This window comes from Gavia stellata, chromosome 1, assembly GCF_030936135.1.
Source record: "Gavia stellata isolate bGavSte3 chromosome 1, bGavSte3.hap2, whole genome shotgun sequence".
In the NCBI taxonomy this organism is placed as follows: Eukaryota; Metazoa; Chordata; class Aves; order Gaviiformes; family Gaviidae; genus Gavia; species Gavia stellata.
The window spans coordinates 64,368,134-64,385,958 of NC_082594.1; the positions used below are offsets into that span (position 1 = coordinate 64,368,134).

Consider the following 17,825-nt stretch of genomic DNA (forward strand, 5'->3'; position numbering starts at 1 on the left):
ACACCTTACTTTACTTTAAAATGTGGTGCTGCAAATGGTGGTGGTTCCAAAACTCACTGATGAGCAGCTCAGACATCTGTGCAGTAAAGGCAGGCTGGACAGCTAGGGTGGCAACAGTGTCAGCTGTCCCAAGCAAAGTCAGACCTTTTTGACATTCAAGACCCCTTTATTTTGTCTTTGCTTTTTTGTGTTTTGATTTGGTTTGTTTTGTTTCAGGTTATAATCAGCCTTCTGTCTAAGAACCCCAGCTTTGAAATGTTTTTGAATGGGAATGTATAAGAACCCCAGTAGTGTTTTGAGATTTCACTACAAAATCCTAAAATATTTTTAATTCTTGTCTGTAGGCTGGAGCAAATGTGCTGCTGCAAGATGTTAATGGAAACATTGCACTTGATTATGCCATAGAAGGGACTGAAGCTAGCAGCATCCTTCTGATGTACTTGGAAGAAAACGGTAAGTCAGCTCTTCAGCTTCTGGAATGCTTTTATTGAACATGACATAAAAATGAAAAGGATGGATATTGATCTGATGTAAGTCAGCACTGAAGCCAGTGGAACTATATTAGTTTGGAGAAGAAGGGGAGTAAGATGATTTGGAGTCACAAAATTTTTCAGTGTGTTTAGATTGAAACAACTAACAAAGGTTATTGGCAGTGGTCATTGTCAGATCTGCTTTTACCCATTCATATGGAGATGCTAGAATGTGAATTCAAAGCAGAAAAACTGCAGTAATACTGAAGCTTTTAAAACAACTAATTTAACAGTGTGAGGACCACATTTCACATTTTGTTTCATTTCACATCTGAGTTATGTATAGCCTCAGAGTATAGTTTTTCCAGTGACATACTGTTAAATAAATAAATCTCTGCAAATCATCTGAATGGAAATGTATATGAAACTTTATCACTTATTCAAAAATATTAGTATTGGTTTTGGTTTGTATTGAGAAAATACTCTAGCTAGATTTCTGTTATGAAGTATGCTTAATATGTTATAGATAGACAGGACCTGTACTGAAAAATAGGGTTTGTTATCCACCAATTCCAAACTTAGATAAGGGTTCTGAAATGAGATTTCTAGCATTGCTTTTGACTATAATAGATTGCCTTAACATTGTATGTGGCTCATCGTAACACTGAGGAAAATGTATTAAGTAGAAATAATGTGCAGTAACGTAAAAATGTGTAATTTCAATATTGCTTCCATATAAGAAATCTGTTATAACGTAAACTATGTTGTTATATCCTGTTAATGAACACTTAAAAGAGAAGTTAACTTAGACAGGCAAGGAAATCACACTCAGTGTCAGGTCCTATACTGTCAGTCCATAGCACATCCAGTGTATTACACAGGTCTATTTCATAATTTTGCTTCCTTGGTGCCTAGCAATGTCTTCACAGCTCATGAACTCTGGTTTTGGATTTTTCTAATGGCAAGACAGGTATTAGCTTCTAAAAACTTGATTGCCTTGCAAAATGCAGGAATTTGGAGATTATATGCTCTAAAAACTTTGTTTGTTGTGGTATTTAACATGTAGCATACAACAAGCATGTAGCATACAACCAGATGTAGTCTGCTTACTTGCAATTATTATTGCAGATATATCAGAAAATGCTTCCTCTTTCCTTGGTTTGTCTCTCTTTTTGTTTGGTTGCAAAATGAAATAGATTTGGGAAAAAAAAAAGACAAGAAAAAGATTTGCCAGTTTCTTGGCAAAGTGTCTACATTGAAGGAACTTATATGGAGCAGTGGTTTTTTATGACTCTAATGTTATCAGTGTTACCTCTTTTCTAGTAGATAGAAGAGGCACCATTCCTTATTAAACAATAATTCTGTGAATGTGGGAAGTTTCCAAAGAAAAAACCTTAACGTTATGAAGGTGAGATCTACCTCTATTAACTTTAGATAGCTAAGCCTGAGCTGATCAGGTCTTTTCGTCAATAGAGAGAAATAGGAAATGCAGTATTGTTTCAGCTCTTGCTAACCTCACTAGGTGAGGAGAACTGACTTCCAGGACTGTTTCTTTCTGCTGACTAATAAGAACTTAAGTTGACAAGTAGTAGTTTATCATTCTTAGTTTTAGACTGTTAGGGTAGATCAATCCTACCCCTTAATTGCAGTACTGCATGAAATCCTGGCCTTTGGGTGATCAATGATAAAATGCCCATCAACATTGCTTGGCCTGTTACTCTTGCAACAATAGGCAGTTCAAAGTACCCTCATTTCGCACTTAGTTTTTAAAATTTAATTAGTATCTTCTGAAATATTTGTGTAGCCTACCATGGTTAACAGTAATTGAGGAGGGAATACTTGAAGGAAATAAAGGTGTCTGAATAAGTATGAATTACTTTGAGTTGCCCAGGCTAAAGGTTTCTCTGTGGATGGTTTTCATGAAGCCCTCATCATTGCAGTAATCCCCATGCACACCTGCATATGCATACCCCAACACAGAGGAATGTCGTGGCCAAAAATCTTGTTGTACAAGCACATTAGCTGATCCTATAGTAAATACCATCTTCAGCTTGTAGTGTTGTGAAACACCCACCTATAGTCTCACCCTTTAAATACAATATATAAGGCACATTTCCCTATTCTGTGTACTTCCCTGCATTCCTAAAAGGTTTCCTTAATATTCTCCATTCAGTTGTGCAGCCTGGTTTACAATGTTAGAAGAGATTGCTGTGTAAGACAACCTATACTCTAATCATTGTCTCTAAGTGCAGAGTTCACAGCGAAAAATAAAATCAAGTGCCTTATGGCTCAGCTAACAAGAAAACAAGAACCCATCAATTTACTTTCATGAAACAAAGTCAGACTGGAACACGTAGTTTTGATGCTACAGAAAACTCTGTTAATTGGGGACATTAAAGTTCTTAGAAGTCTTGTATGTTTATAATTTCTTACAGATTTCATCACTGTGGTAGTTCACTGTATCTATTTAACTGCATTACAGATCTTAGGGAGTGAACTCCCTCTCCATTGTCAAAGATAACCTAATTTACTCTGTGGAAGGCTGAGAGCCATAGGTGATAATAATAGCCTTAGATGAATTTAATGATTTATATATTTTAAAATATTTTTACTTATTTACGGAAGTTAGTTCTTTGAGTTCTGTTTGTAAATGATCTGTTAGGGCACAGGAGTATCACAAGTGCCAATTAAAGTTAATCCTCTAGCAACTGCCTGAAAGCTTTCATATATACTTTATTGTTGTTATAGAATATAGCTCATCAGGATGCTATATGGAGATTATACTACTGAAGTCTACAAGAAATTCTGTGTATTTAATTAAAATATTCTCTTTTGCTGTATAGAAATGAGCTTTCTCTGATATTACATTATGTTATGTAACTGAGGCTACATTGTATACTGAAACTAATTATTGACTGAAGAAAGCAATAAGCAGACTTTACTTACCTAAGAGAAAACAAGTTGAGGTATATATCCTCTGTATATTAAGAGCATCCTTTGTGTTGGGTGATAATTCTAGTATACTATAAGCTTCATTTAAGATATCCCTAATCAAGGATGGAAGGGAAAATACAGCATCCAACTTCATATTTAGGAAAGTGGTGGAAATAGCTTAACTGTATGATATTTGATCATCTCCTAGGAGCACTCAGAAGCCTAGTGTGCTCCTGAGCTCCAGGACTTTATTTGGGTTGATTTATCTAAATCAAGTGTCTGGTAGTCACTCTATAGCAAACTCTAGAGCAAAAGAGATGCTTCAAACTTAGGTATCTGTAATGGGTCATCTAAATTATGATCTGAACTGCATGCTTCTTTCCAAGTGCTATGAAAGGAGCCCAGAATGGCTAGCTGAGACGTAGAAGACTGCTATATAGGATGGGATTCAGTTTAAGGTTATGATATTTACATTAACAGGTCTATATGTAGGTGCCTATACACTAGCTTTGGTGTCTAAATTCTTATTACCATTAGTTCTAGGAAATACTGTCACTAGAGAGCAGAAGGGTTATTCATTTGACCAGCCACTAGGATAACACTGGTAAACACTGTTAAATTTGTTCTGTGCCAAGATATCATTGGCTTTGCATGCTACTGGTCTTGTTTTGCTATGAAAAGAAAGTTATGACTTTTAAGGACTTTGAAAAATAAGATGGGAAGACCATCTGCTGCAACATCCTGCCAAGGCAAGGCCAACTGAGAGTAGCCCAGGTTACCCAGAGCCATGCTGAGTTGGAGATTCTACGATCTCTCTGGGCTCCCATTCCAGTGCTGAGCCATCTTCATGTAATTTTTTTTCTTCTTATTTTCAGTTGAAATCTTCTTTGTTGCAACTTACACCTGTAGCTTCTTGTCCTTTCATTGTTTACCTCCAGGAATTGTCTCCCTCCAGCAGTGAAATGAAAATATTAGAAGTGTAAAAAGGGTTTTTTTTTCACTATATCTCCTGTTTATTCTGAACCTGGTTGATTATTGGAATCATTGAGAAAGTCTACCTGACACCTTCCGTAAGCTTTATTTACATTAATATCAGCTTTATGTTTTAAGGCAAAGTTTTTGTTGTATTAAAGCCATTTTAAAAATATCAAACTTTAAATGACTGCTAGCCTGTTCTTTTTGTTTTTAGAGGCAGAGTGTTCTACTGTGGAAATGTGTCAGTGAAACTCTGATTATGGCATATCCTTATGTTTCCTCCTTTTCTTTTAGGCTCTTTTAAATATTTAATGCTTTGAAGAATGTAACATTTTTGTTTACTTCCTTTCTTAGTATTTAGTTGCGTGGTGGGTTAGGTGACTCAGATGTAAACTACAAATGAATGACAGATATTTCTTCGTTCCATATTTCACAAGTGGCAGGAAGTGACACATTCACTGTGCAGTTTGTTTCCAAAAAAGAGGTGCTCCCTTTGGTCCTCCAAGATCTCAGGCTTCAGCTTTCAGTAGGATAACTGTGCATTCCAAGAACATCAGCCTTGTTATTTAATCTGAGAAAACAGTATCTGGATATTTACTTGTTTTTTTTTTAAGAGTACTCCAAGTATCCTACACATCTGAAAGCAAAATAATATCTTTCTTGTCTATTGTATAGTGATAGTTTATGCACTAGCACATTATTACAAAAACAAAAGAAAACCATCTGTTGTGAATTTTTTTAAAGAATGACTGTATTTAAATAACTTACCTACCTGAAGGTATAGACGGCTTTTCTTTTTCTACTATGGCACAGGTACAGAAAAAAAAATTGTTATTGCTTTTCTACAAAGTATTCTTTTTATTTTTAACAATTCACTTTCTGTGGGATAAATGAATTTAAAATAACTGGTTAAAGGTTATTGACCTTTGATGGTAATACAGATTTCATGTACTTTACTTAATCAAAATCTTTTATAGTATTCCAGGCTGTGTGAATAATGGATCTGTTTTGTTCTCTGAATATTAAGGGGATCATATTCAGGTGTCTCAGAAAACTGTATATAGAGCCAAAATCATGTGCAAGTCCTATCCATTTAGGTAGTTTTTTATGGTTTAAATTAGTTAAATATTGTGCAGATTTCACAAAAATAGACCATGGTTTATTAAATTCTTACTAGCAAATAGATTAAGCCTTACTTTTCAGCTGGAAAGTAGAAGGAATAAATTTCTTTTTCTGCCTTGCAGCAGTGGTTAGAATCAAAAAAATAGAAGCTAAGGGTTAGTACAGAATCCGACACTGAAGACATTAGCCAGAAACAGTCAACTCATAAATTACTACAATAAGGACAAATTCCCTGAAGAAAACTGTTAACAACATAAGGGAAATAACATGTGCAGAAAAAGCTGATTCAGAAAAATAGTGAGCAAAGGATTAAGGAAAAAATTACTGTAAGACTGACACTATACGGTAATCTAGAATGTAATAGGAAGATACATCCAAAAAATTATTTTGGTTTAAAATATAAAGTAATTTGAAATTATTCATAAAATCTGGTGTGGTGGGTTAGTCTTGGCTAAAAGCCAAAATCCCACCCAGCTGCTCACTCACTCCCCCTCCTGAGCAGGACAGAGGGAGAAAATAGGAAGAAAAAGCTCATGGGTCAAGGTAAAGACAGGGAGATTGCTTACCAGTTACTGTCACAGGCAAAACAGGCTCGACTTGGGGAAAAATGCCAATTGGAACAGATTCAGGTAGTGAGAAACAGAAAGACAAATGTTAAAACAACACCTTCCCTCCTCCTTTCCCAGGCTTGACTTCACTCCTTCACCCCAGACTCCTCTACCCCTGCAAGCGGCACAAGGGGATGGGGGAGCTACAGTCAGTACATAGCAGTTTCTCTCTGCCACTTACAATACTTTAGGTTGGAAAAGACCTTTAAGATCATCAAGTCCAACCGTTAACACTGCCAAGTCCACCACTAAACCATGTCACTGCGTGCCACGTCTATGTGTCTTTTAAATACCTGCAGGGATAGTGACTGTTCCAATGTTCCAATGTCTGACAACCATTGTTGCCTGTTCCAATGTCTGACAACCCCTTCAGTGAAAATTTTTTTCCTAATATCCGATCTAAACCTCCCCTGACGCAACTTGAGGCCATTTCCTCTTGTCCTATCATTCGATGGCCTGCTCCTGTGCCTTTAAGACTGCCTTCTTGAAAAGTGTCCAGCCTTCCTGGACTCCTTCGCCTTTCAAGACTGCCTTCCAAGGAACTCTGTCCACCAGGCTCCTAAACAGGCCAAAGTCAGCCCTCCACAAATCCAAGGTAGCAGTTCTGCTGACCCCCCTCCTTACTTCTCTGAGAACTGAAAACTCTATAATTTCATAATCACTGTGCCCAAGACGGCCTCCCACTGTCGCATCCCCCACAAGACCTTCTCTGTTCACAAACAACAGGTCCAGTGGGGCACCTTCCCTAGTTGGCTCACTCTCCAGCTTTGTCAGGAAGTTATTTTCCACACACTCTAGGAACCTCCTAGACTGTTTCTCCTCTGCCATACTGTATTTCCAGCAGACATCTGGTAAGTTGACGTCCCCCATGAGAACAAGGGCTAGCAATTGTGAGACTTCTCCCAGCTGCTTATAGAATATTTTGTCTGTCTCCTCATCCTCATTGGGTGGTCTATAACAGACTCGCACCATGATATCTGCCTTGTTGGCCTTTCCCTTGATTCTTACCCACAGACACTCAACCCTGTTGTCACCATCATTAACCTCTAGACAATTGAAACACTCCTTGACATACGGGGCTACCCTACTGCCTCTTCTTCCTTGTCTGTCCCTTCTGAAGAGTTTGTAGCCTTTCAGTGCAGCACTCCAGTTGTGTAAGTCGTCCCACCATGTTTCCGTGATGGCCACTATATCATAGTTTTCCTGCTGCACAATGGCTTCCAGCTCCTCCTGTTTGTTGCCCACTCTGCGTGCATTGGTATAGATGCACTTTAGTTGGGCTTTTGATCCTGCCACCTTTTTGGGGGAGAAGCGCTAATTCCTATGTGACTGACCTTGGGCTCTTCCCTGGTTTATAGCACATCAACGACCCCTACGTCTTTGCTGCTGCATGGGTCCCCATCCCCTACCTCCACTGAGACCGCAGTCCAAAGGTCCTTGCGAGCATACCACCCCTCGAACACTAGTGTGCCACCCCCAGGCTTATCTTCAGTGACCCTGGTTTTACCCCTTTCCCCTTTCAAATCTAGTTTAAAGCTCCTTCAATGAGCCCTGCTAACTCCTGTGCCAGGATCCTTCTCCCCTCAGAGACAGGTGTTCCCCGCCTGTCGCCAGTAGGCTTGGTGCCATATAGATCAACCCATGGTCAAAGAATCCAAAATTCTGGCAGTGACACCAGTCTTGGAGCCAGGTATTGACCAGCTGGCTCTTCCTGTTTCTTCTGTCGTCGTTCCCTGCCAATGGAAAGATGGAGGAGAACATCACTCCCGATCCCCTGACCTGTCATCCCAAGGCCCTGAAGTCTCTCTCTTGATCTCCCTCGAGCTTCTTGTTGCAACTTCAGCTCTGCCTACCTGAAGGATCAATAATGGATAATAATCTGAGGGCTGTACCAGGGTAGGAAGTTTTCTTGTCACCTCTTTAACACGGGCCCCAGGTAGGCAGCAGACTTCCCTAAGAAGTAGGTCCGGCCTGCATATCGGGCCTTCTGTTCCCCTCAGGAGAGGGTCCCCTATGACAATGATCTGTCTTTTTTTCTTTATGGAAGCCATTTTTACACAGGGTGTAGGCCAGCTTAACCTTGGTGACATCTCCAAGCTAGGTGAACCCTCATCCTTGTCATTGTTTGGTTCCACTTGCAGAGCCTCGTACCTGTTATGTGGGAGGACCTGAGAAGGTGGGGTAGTAACACTTCTTTCTCTTAACACTTTTCCTCTGCTCCAACATGGCTTTTTCACAGATAGATACACAGTTCCTTCAGGAATGTCCATCTGCTTCATCACAGGTCCTCCATGGGTTGCAGGGAATCTCTGCTCTGACACCTGGACCACCTCCTTCCCCTCCTTCTTTTCTGACCTTGGTGTTCCCTCAGCTGTTTCTCCCTCTTTTTGTTCCTTCTTTGTCTCTCTGACCACTTGTTTCTGCCCTTCCTTAAATACATTTTCACAGGGGTGCCACACTTGGCTGACAGCCTCAGCTGTGTCCTGTGATGGGTCTGCTGGAGCTGACTAGAACTGTCTGTGGTCCACATGGGACAGCCCCTGGCCTCTTCCCACAGAAGCCATGCCAGCAGCCCCACAACTGCCAACACGTGGACAATACATGTGGTCGTGTGTTTCTCAACACTCTGGCACTTTTTATGAGAATAAGATCAAAATGAAAATCCCAATTATGTGTATTTTCCATCAGTTTTAATTGTAGTTAATTAAAATGTATTCAGAAGGTGTACACCAAAATTTTCTAACATTGAGGCTGTGCTATAGAAACCCTTAAAAAGATCTAGTAATCCAACAAGGGGGAAAAATAATCATGTACTGTTTCTTCAGTGCTTTCAAGAAAAGCAATTGATATAGATCAATATAATTTCAGAAAAGTACTCCTCTAGATTTTCATATTTAAAACTATGAAGGGCTTTTCATAGACATTAAGGAATTATTGCTAACATACTACAATAAGAACTGACTAAAATGTCAACGCATACAGATTGTTAGTACTAAAGATCAGTGAACTTAAGCTAAAACTAAATCCCCTGATATATTTTCTATTTTAGAACCATATGCAACATGATCTTGATTTCTGCTTACAAATTTTCTATTAATAATATTAATGCAGTAGGTTCACAGAAAAACAGGCAACCAAAACTAAACAGCCTCAGGGTTGTTTAAAGATTTTTCACTCTGATTCTTGCTGATTGGGAACCACCTGCCCATAAGATTATCACACACAAAAAAATCTATTTTCTGCAGAGAGCTTGATTAATTGAAGAAAGGGGTTAGGCGATGGTGTTGCCAGTGAGAACAGGGGACCAAATGACATGTTTCAGTAGGTCCCTTCAAGTCCTAAAAATGAAGCACACAGAAACATGACACATTGAAAATGTCATAGTTGAGAATGCTCATCTGTCTTTCTTTGGCCCCTGTGTTTTCTAATACAAGCTTGAATAAGCTATCTTAATTTTTGTAGTTTCTAACTCTTGGGGAACTGACTTTGAAGTCTTAGACTTCTCTTAATACTTGTGTGATTCTAGCATGCAAATGTGTGGGCGTTTAAAAGTGAATTAAAGAAAAAAGTCCATCATATGGAAACATTTTGTTACCCATATGTTTCTATAAAGGGAAAACCTTTAAACTCACTGTGCAGACTTTTGGCACTTGAATTAGCATTTTAAGTTCTAGCCAGTAGTTTATGATCTACTTTGTAACTGATGCTAGAAGGAAAACAGGCATCTCCTTGACTAACAGGTTTTGCAAAGATTTGAAAAAAGATTGTGAAGCACATCAAAAACTGGGGATGCCCTTTTAGTGTCCTTTCAAACACCTTACCAATGAATAATCTAATTCTGTTACCATCAGAAATAATTTATAATTTTTTACAGACTTCCTAAAACTATAACCTTTAGCAAGTTAGTTAGAAAAAAAATTGTCAGTGCCCAGAGTGCACCCACAGGCCCTGCGACCTGTCCCCCCACTCCCGGGAGCTTGGCTGCCTGTGCTCAAACCCAGCTCTGGTATGGTACAGACGTGTAACCTGGGAGCAGCTGGCTGAGAAAAGAGCTGAGTTGTGAGGCAGAGCTGGGAGAAGCCTTGTTGTGATCTTTCACCCATCTTTTGGCTCAGGAGCCACATTTAGGCTCAGGGCCTTGCCCTTGGTCCTTGCCTGAGGTACGCCTATGCCCAGCCATGAACCTTGCTCATCCCAACACTGAACCACCGACTTGACTTCCTGGCTTCACCTGATTTGTCTGGATTTGTTGCTACAGGCTTTTCTGGCAATCACAGGACTGTCAGTTGCCCCTGATTCCCATCACCAAACCTGCCTGATTTTCTTGTTTGGGTACTGTGGGGCTGTGCCCTGGTCAGCAAGGACACTGCCCTGCCTGCCCTGTGTTCAACCTCAGCTCCTGGGCTCCCTGGCACATGATGAGTAGCCTGCTTTTACTGCTCTCTCACAAAAACATTCAACCGTAAGATATTAAAAACTTGCAGAGAAATCCTGAGTATTGAAATACTGTATGTGATGAGCTCATTTCAGTCATGATACTTTCCACAAGTAACCAGAGACAATGATACACTTGTTCTGCTTCTGTGTTCTAGTATTAATATTACAAATAAAATAATAAACATGCAAGACATAACCACAGATGAGTGCTTTAGTATTAAGCCTTGAGATTGTGCCAGTCTTAAAATAAATGACAAAAATTATTTTTGTTTTCATACAACTTAAGAAGAGACAGAGTTCATTTAACTAATTTTAGCTGGAAGGGTCATCAACATCCTATTGTAGAAGAGAGAGGAAAAAAAAAGCATGTTTCACTGGAGTGGGAGAATTTTCACTCTGATGTCTACATGAGGAGGAGGAGATGGGAATTTCATTTCTCATAGCATTTTCAGACTAGAAGGAAATAAACTAAACATCCTTCACTAAGCATTTCTAATGATATCTTTAAAGGCAAAGAGGTAAAACCCAACAACAATCGGTCGGTACTTTTGCAGTGAATGAGAGCTATAGGCCTCAGTAGTTTTGCAAGTATACGTTCTTTTGCAGATACTGAAAATATTGGCTTCCCTCCTCACGTAATAAATGTTGCTGAAATGTATCTCTTCATATGCTGACCTTTGAAAATCAGGTGAACATAACGCCAAGAGATATGTACAAGAGCTACTGAACAATGTAACTTAACAAAACCAGTGGTCTTTACAAAGCTATCTAGTAAGCAGCCAGAAAAGCCCTTCTAAAACTTGAAGCAGATAAAGCTGGATAAAGTAACAGCTACAACTGAATATTTTCATGAATGAAAATTAATATTTCAAGAATGGTACCATGACTTTTTTTTCCTCATTGATTGTTTGTGAACACGTCTATCCTGTACTATGCTACACAGGAGAAAAACAGAAATTCTAAACCATGGTGTCCCCAGAATTACAGAAGAGTATAGACAGGCTCATCACACCTGGGGTGAAAAGAGCCTTGCTGCATTTACAGCTCTGTGCAGAAAGGGCAGATATAGACAGGGTGAGAGAATACTTACGTAAGAGGAGAGTAGAGGTTGGCTTCTCACAGCTGTTTTAAGTTTTTAATGTACATTTGTGTTTGCAAGACAAGATGATATTGACTTCTCCTAAAGACTGTTAAGCCTGTTGGAGAATGAGATGGGCAAGTTACAGAAAGAGTGGCTGCTGGGTGTGTGTAATCATCATTTCCCAAAGAGTGCTTGAGTGTTTTGCTTTGTGCTGGTTACAGGAATGGGTGTTCCCCTCGCAGATGGAGATACTTCTTAGTACTGGACAATTCTGAGGAAAATATTTTTTATAGCAGTTCTCGCTTCTGTTTGCCATGTATTTCTTTACCACTGCAACTTTTTGAAAGTTACTTTCCCTCTTTTCATCAGAGGTTTTTACATTTCTTTGGGTTGTCATTTCTATAACCATATGCCAAAGAGAGTGAGACAGCCAAAGCATATGAAATGGCCTTGTCAGGTGTTTTTTGTAAGCTGTAAGAAGTAATGTATTTTGTAGCTTTTAGATTATGCTCCTGCCTGTCATCAGCACTGATACTCATCACCAAATGCTGTGCCCTGCAGGGCCACTACTGTTTTAACTGTTCCTTCTCCATCTCATCTCCTGCAGAATCTGTGAGCGTGTAGCTCTTGTTCTGATTTTACAGGGTATTTGGATTGTATTTTCCATCCTATGCCTTTCTTTTTGACTTTCCATTTTATGAAATGTGGATCCGTTCCCATAATACATGCCAATTTGGTTTTCTTCCTCTATTTATTCATGCTGGCTGTCATCCCATTTCAGCTGAATATCTAAACCACATTTCCCCTTTGAAAAGCAACGTGAAGGTCATTCTTTGATTCGGACAGCAAGAGTTACTTACTGTATGAGTAACATTTTGTTGTTCTGTCTAAACTCATGAAAAGTATCACTCCCTGGGGAGGGAGAGCAGAGTCTCCAGAATTACAAACTTGATTAAGGGAAGGCAGTTACTGACCAGAGGTCTCCTTGTTTGAGCCACAGAGAATGATACATGTGCATGCTTGGTAAAGCTGCTTCTCAAGCCCCCCCGCCAGAGAAGCCTTCACTCTGAAGCCTAACAACAGTTCCCAAGTTCCTGGAATTCAAAACTCTGCAATTCTAAGATTGCAATTTTGTTTTTTCATGTTTTCATTCTATCGTCTATAAAGGCAGAGGAAGGGAATCTCAGTTGTTTCTGTAGCATTTTCAAAACTCCTTTGGATGTTTAAAAAATGAAACCTGTAGAACATGTCACTGTGGTGGCTCACTTGCCAGGCTGTTTACTGCTATTTGTTTAATGAAATGTGTATCATTCCTTTATACAGTTTGAAACCAGTAAAGCCATCCTGAGATTCACATAGACTGTGCCTTTTGTTGCTACGTAGCATTGTTTATGCATTTTCTCTGAGCTGATGGGTATAATTATATTTGTGATAGAACACATATAGCAGTTGTTGCAGCTGAACTCTATTCTTGATTCCTGCTTCAGCATGAGCAAAGTTAATCTTTTAACAGCCAGGTTTTTGGGGCCCCATACAGGACACACCAAGGTTCTATAAAATGCAATTTAGAAGGTGTAAGGATCAATATTTCACTGTTAGTATAAGAATATACTGATAAGTTAATTCTCTGGCTAAGTGGACTCAGCTGGCCTCTGCCCTCAACCTGTAGCCATTACTGTACTTTATATGAAACATGATGAACAAAACAACCTGTTAATAACTGTGTTTCACTCTCAGGTTTTTTTTTTATTTCCTGGGGAAAGTCAGAAACTGGTATTTCTAATTTGTGGATTGTGAACTTCTTAGTTTCCATTTTTGAGTATTTGGGGTACTATTCACATACAAAAGAGGTAGTACATTAATTTCCACCTGTTGCCTCTCTCCTTGAAAAACAAAACTTGTTCTAATTGTCTACCGGAGACATCAAGAGGAAGAAAAAAACTGACATAAATTGTGTCAGTAGTAAAAAATGGTAGTAAAAAAGTAGTAAAAATGGCCTTCTTCAGTTATAAAATGATAAATATATTTTTCAGCTTTAATCTTTCTTACCTAACAACAGTAGAAAAAGCTTTATCATGACCAGTCAAGTTTTGCTTCAGCTGCTCAGTCTGTCTATATGTAATGTGTTTAAAAAGTTGTCAGTGCTGCAAATGATAACTAATTTTGGGTGTATATAGCCCTTCACATCACATAGTGTTTGGAAATTTAAACTTACACATTTGAGAGAGTTCTGTCGCTAGCACAAGAATGTTAAAGTATCTGTACTGTTGCAAAAAGCAGGAAATAAATAGCATAGCAGAAGCAGAAAGAAAAAAAGAGATTTAAATGATGCCATGTGGCATCAGTAACCTGTGAATGTCATCAGGTAGTTTTAAGTCATTACTGTGAAATGTGATGCAGGCATAAAAACTTCAATTCTGACAAAATGAATACATTGATTGTTAGGAGATACTCAGAACATCATATGAAATCCGCATTGTGTTCCCATCTAGCAACTTCAGGCAATAGGATGTCAGCACATTCTGCTTTTGGGTAGTTATCTAATTTAAGCTATCAATATCGTATATATACATATATATATGTTTGTCTGAATTGCATTTGTGTGAAAGACCACAGGTTTTAGTCCAGATGCAAAAACCACCTCATTTTCTCCAGCTTAAGTTTGTATTTGTGTTTTACATTTGGTGTCATATTATATCATTTAGGTGACAGGTGTGAAAATATAAGAATAAGTAAATGCGGCCAGCAAGACAGTGTTCCCACTCTGAACATTTCACCTCAGAGCTGAAACTCTTAGAAGTGCTGCAAGCAAATAAAATTCAAAACGTAAAGCAGTGTGTAGAGTAGCATGTTAGAGAAAGAAAATGAATGGGATTCTTTGCTGAACTACATATGGTACACCCATTTATGAGAGTTCCAGGTTATAATAAAACTAAGAGACTTAAAATAAGCTTTTACTCTGAAACACACTTCAGTTGTTTTAGTAATGTAACAAATGGCAGGAATTGTTGAAGATAAAATAGAAAAAGAAATGTTTAAGCAAAAATATTTAAGTTAAATACATATTAGTTAAATTAATTTATTATTTGTCACTTTTCAGCTCACTGACAAATGTGGAAGAGAACCAAGAAATTATTTATTCATATGTTTTTTGTTATGTCATGGCCAGAGCAGAGAGAAAGGATTTTCATACTCAAATTACACTTTCTATATATGGATGTAAGTGACCACATGAAGGTAGAAGCAGAAGAATCAAGGCCTGAATTTTGGTTAGATATTCCAATCAAGCCACAGCCAGTTGCTGATTTAACCACTTAGCAATTTTGTTGTATCCTCTGTTTCTAATTTTAAATCTTGTCAGACTGGAGGCCATGCTTTCTTTTGTTTATAGACTGCCCTGCTTATCTTCCTTTTAAAGCTGTACTTTGACAACTGTTTCTTTCAGTAGCAATGCTGACACAAGCAATCCCATGCCCTTCATTCCTTTCATCCCCTCCCAGTTGTTCCTGCCTCCATACCACATTTTCTCTTGGTTTATGGGGCCTTGCAATGATTTAGGCTCAGCTGGAGAGCTAATCCTGGTTAAAAATAACCCAGGAAGATAAAAAAGTGTTGAGTTGTAATGTCATTTGCTTAACTTCACAATTTCTGAAGCAGTTGAGCCGAGAGATTTAAGGGACTGGTCTGGGCACTGTGATGTATACACAGGGTTGAAAGAATGCAGCCAAAAATAATTTTCATTAAATAAGACCCAAAGACTTGAGTGGCTTCCTTAGAGTGTTTAATTCTTTTTCCATTCACAGCTACTTTCACAATCTCAGTGGATTTCATGATACTGCAACTGCTTTACCTACAACTGCTCTTGTCAGTCAGTAGGGGATCAGGCCCATTTATTTGATATTGCTGACTGACATTAAATCACCCATGTAGTGACTGATAAATAAAGATATGAGTAAACTTGTTGGTAAACATAAGTAAGTAAATATGTTCTATAAATATATACTGAATTCTAATTAAATGTTGATTATGCTTTTACAAACCCAGAAAACAAAATCATATATCTGTTCTTTACTGATGAATGAAATAGTAGAAGGTTTTAACCTTTTCTTTTTTCCAGGTGTAGAGCTGAATTCACTGCGCCAAATGAAGATACAGAGACCTATGACAATGCTTACAGATGTCCGACAGCTCATATCAAGTGGAGGAAGCGTGAATCAAAAGAATGATGAAGGAGTTACCCTGGTGAGTGGGAATATGTAATCATCACCCTGTGAATATGCATGTATTGCAACTGTGTACTGGTGAGCATGTTTGCAAGGCAATCCTCTAAGAGGAGAAATGAGGGAAAGCAAGATTTTGGTTCTCATCTGGACTTTTGAAAAGAGATATATGTCAATGCCATGCATAGTACAGATTTTAAAACAGACTAGTGCAACATCTGTGCCTTAATGACAGGGGTCTTGCTGTTAGCCACTGAATATGCAGCACAAACATTAATAGCAAAAAAAAATAATGGCACTGTAGTTTAGAACTGCAGCAGATACTGATGGTCTCTGACATCCTGTGTAAGAGAGGGCCTGAAATTTCACTCAGTGATTCCTGTTTTAGTCTCTTAACTTCTGGCTGAACCAGGCTAAAACAGTGTTTCATGAAGCCATCCAGTCTTGATTCAGTATAATGAAGCATCCACCATATCAGTGGATAAGTGTTCCTTCTTCCACATTTGCATGTTATTTGTAGTCACTGAGTCTCATTATAGTTTTTTTCTACTAATAGATCTTCTAGGATCACTACTTCTTCAGCTGTCAAATGATTTTAAAATTAATGTAATAAAATAATTTTAAAATTAATATATTTTTCTGTGTATGTCTGTGGACTGTTCTCTTTGCATATAAAATCCTCAACATCATTATCATTCAGTAAATGGTCATCAGCAGCATTAAGATCTTGAATAACTTTTAAAAATTCTTCTGTGTTTTTCTGCAAATACTGTACTAAAGTAATTATAAATTAATGTATTACTGAACATCATCATTATTATTATTATTATTATTTCAGCATTTATGCTGAATTACATTGCACGATACTGAATTAATACACTGAATCATTAGTATTGAATTACATATTTTAATACCTGTGGAGTGTTTAAACTATAACTGAAAAAGTGAGCAGCCTCATATCTGGGGTTGTTGAATCCAGCCACTGGCTCTGTCTATCCAGAAAGCAATGACTTTTGGGGTGGCCACCCCAAGGCAGTTAACTGTAGTTAAAAACAGGAGGGAAGCAGGGGAGGGGTGGGAAGAAACAACGCGACTTTTAGTTTAATTCATAAAAGTACTAATTTAACTTCCAGTTTTCTGATGCATTTAAGCTAAGCTGCTAAATCACATTAAAATGCAAAGTTGTTTCAGTTGTACCTTACTCCTATTGCTACTTTAGTCTGAATTGGCTTAGTTAAATTGAGTTATGAACTTACCTAACTATCATTATGAAAAAACTTTTCTGCATTTAGCTGGAATAGTTGAAATGCATGTCTGAAATATGTTTAACAGCACTGCAGATACCAGGAGAAAAGCATTGGATATTTTGTTTTTTGCTATTTGCATGGTGCGATGTGGACAAAGGGACATTTTTTTGCATGAACAGTTTTTATGTTGAACTTTGATTTTTTGAACTTCCTTCATAGTCTTGCAACAAGTAGCTCAGAGTGGATCATTTTGCTTTTGTTTGAGATTTCTATTATGTGAAACTTTTGTCTGACAGACTGGTCGGAAATCCAGAATTTGTTAAATGGCTCTGTCTCTATTCATGGCTGTGGAGTCAGCTGGTCTGTGATAGTTGTATGTGTATCAAAGGGTTCTGGGAATAGATTTTTATTGCTCTACATCTATCTGTACAGAGAAAACAACAAATATCTCAATTGTAAATAGCAAATGAGATTTGTTTTCTCTTGATAGAACATATCTAAGTCCATGTGTAAGTTAAGATGAATCAGGCAAAAAACTGATGCCATAAATGTATAAATGCACACATTCTCATAGATTCATAGCACATACATATGTGTACATGAAATACAGACACATATGGCAAAATTAATTTTTCTTCTAAATTCTCTGCTAATAATTTTTTCTTTGAAAGATTTCAGTCATAAAATATTTCCTTTGTCCCGTGAGCTTTTAAACTACTTTAAAATAGCAC

The 17,825-nt window shown here is 38.1% G+C and overlaps 1 protein-coding gene across 1 annotated transcript in view; it reads left to right on the forward strand.

The window, feature by feature from the left end:
- MYO16 (myosin XVI) overlaps positions 1 to 17,825 on the forward strand; it is a 301,679-nt gene that overhangs the window by 62,557 nt on the left and 221,297 nt on the right. Inside the window, exons 4-5 of the mRNA XM_059817431.1 lie at positions 345 to 453; positions 15,745 to 15,869. Coding sequence (XP_059673414.1) covers positions 345 to 453; positions 15,745 to 15,869 — 234 coding nt within the window. The remainder of the gene's footprint in view (positions 1 to 344; positions 454 to 15,744; positions 15,870 to 17,825) is intronic.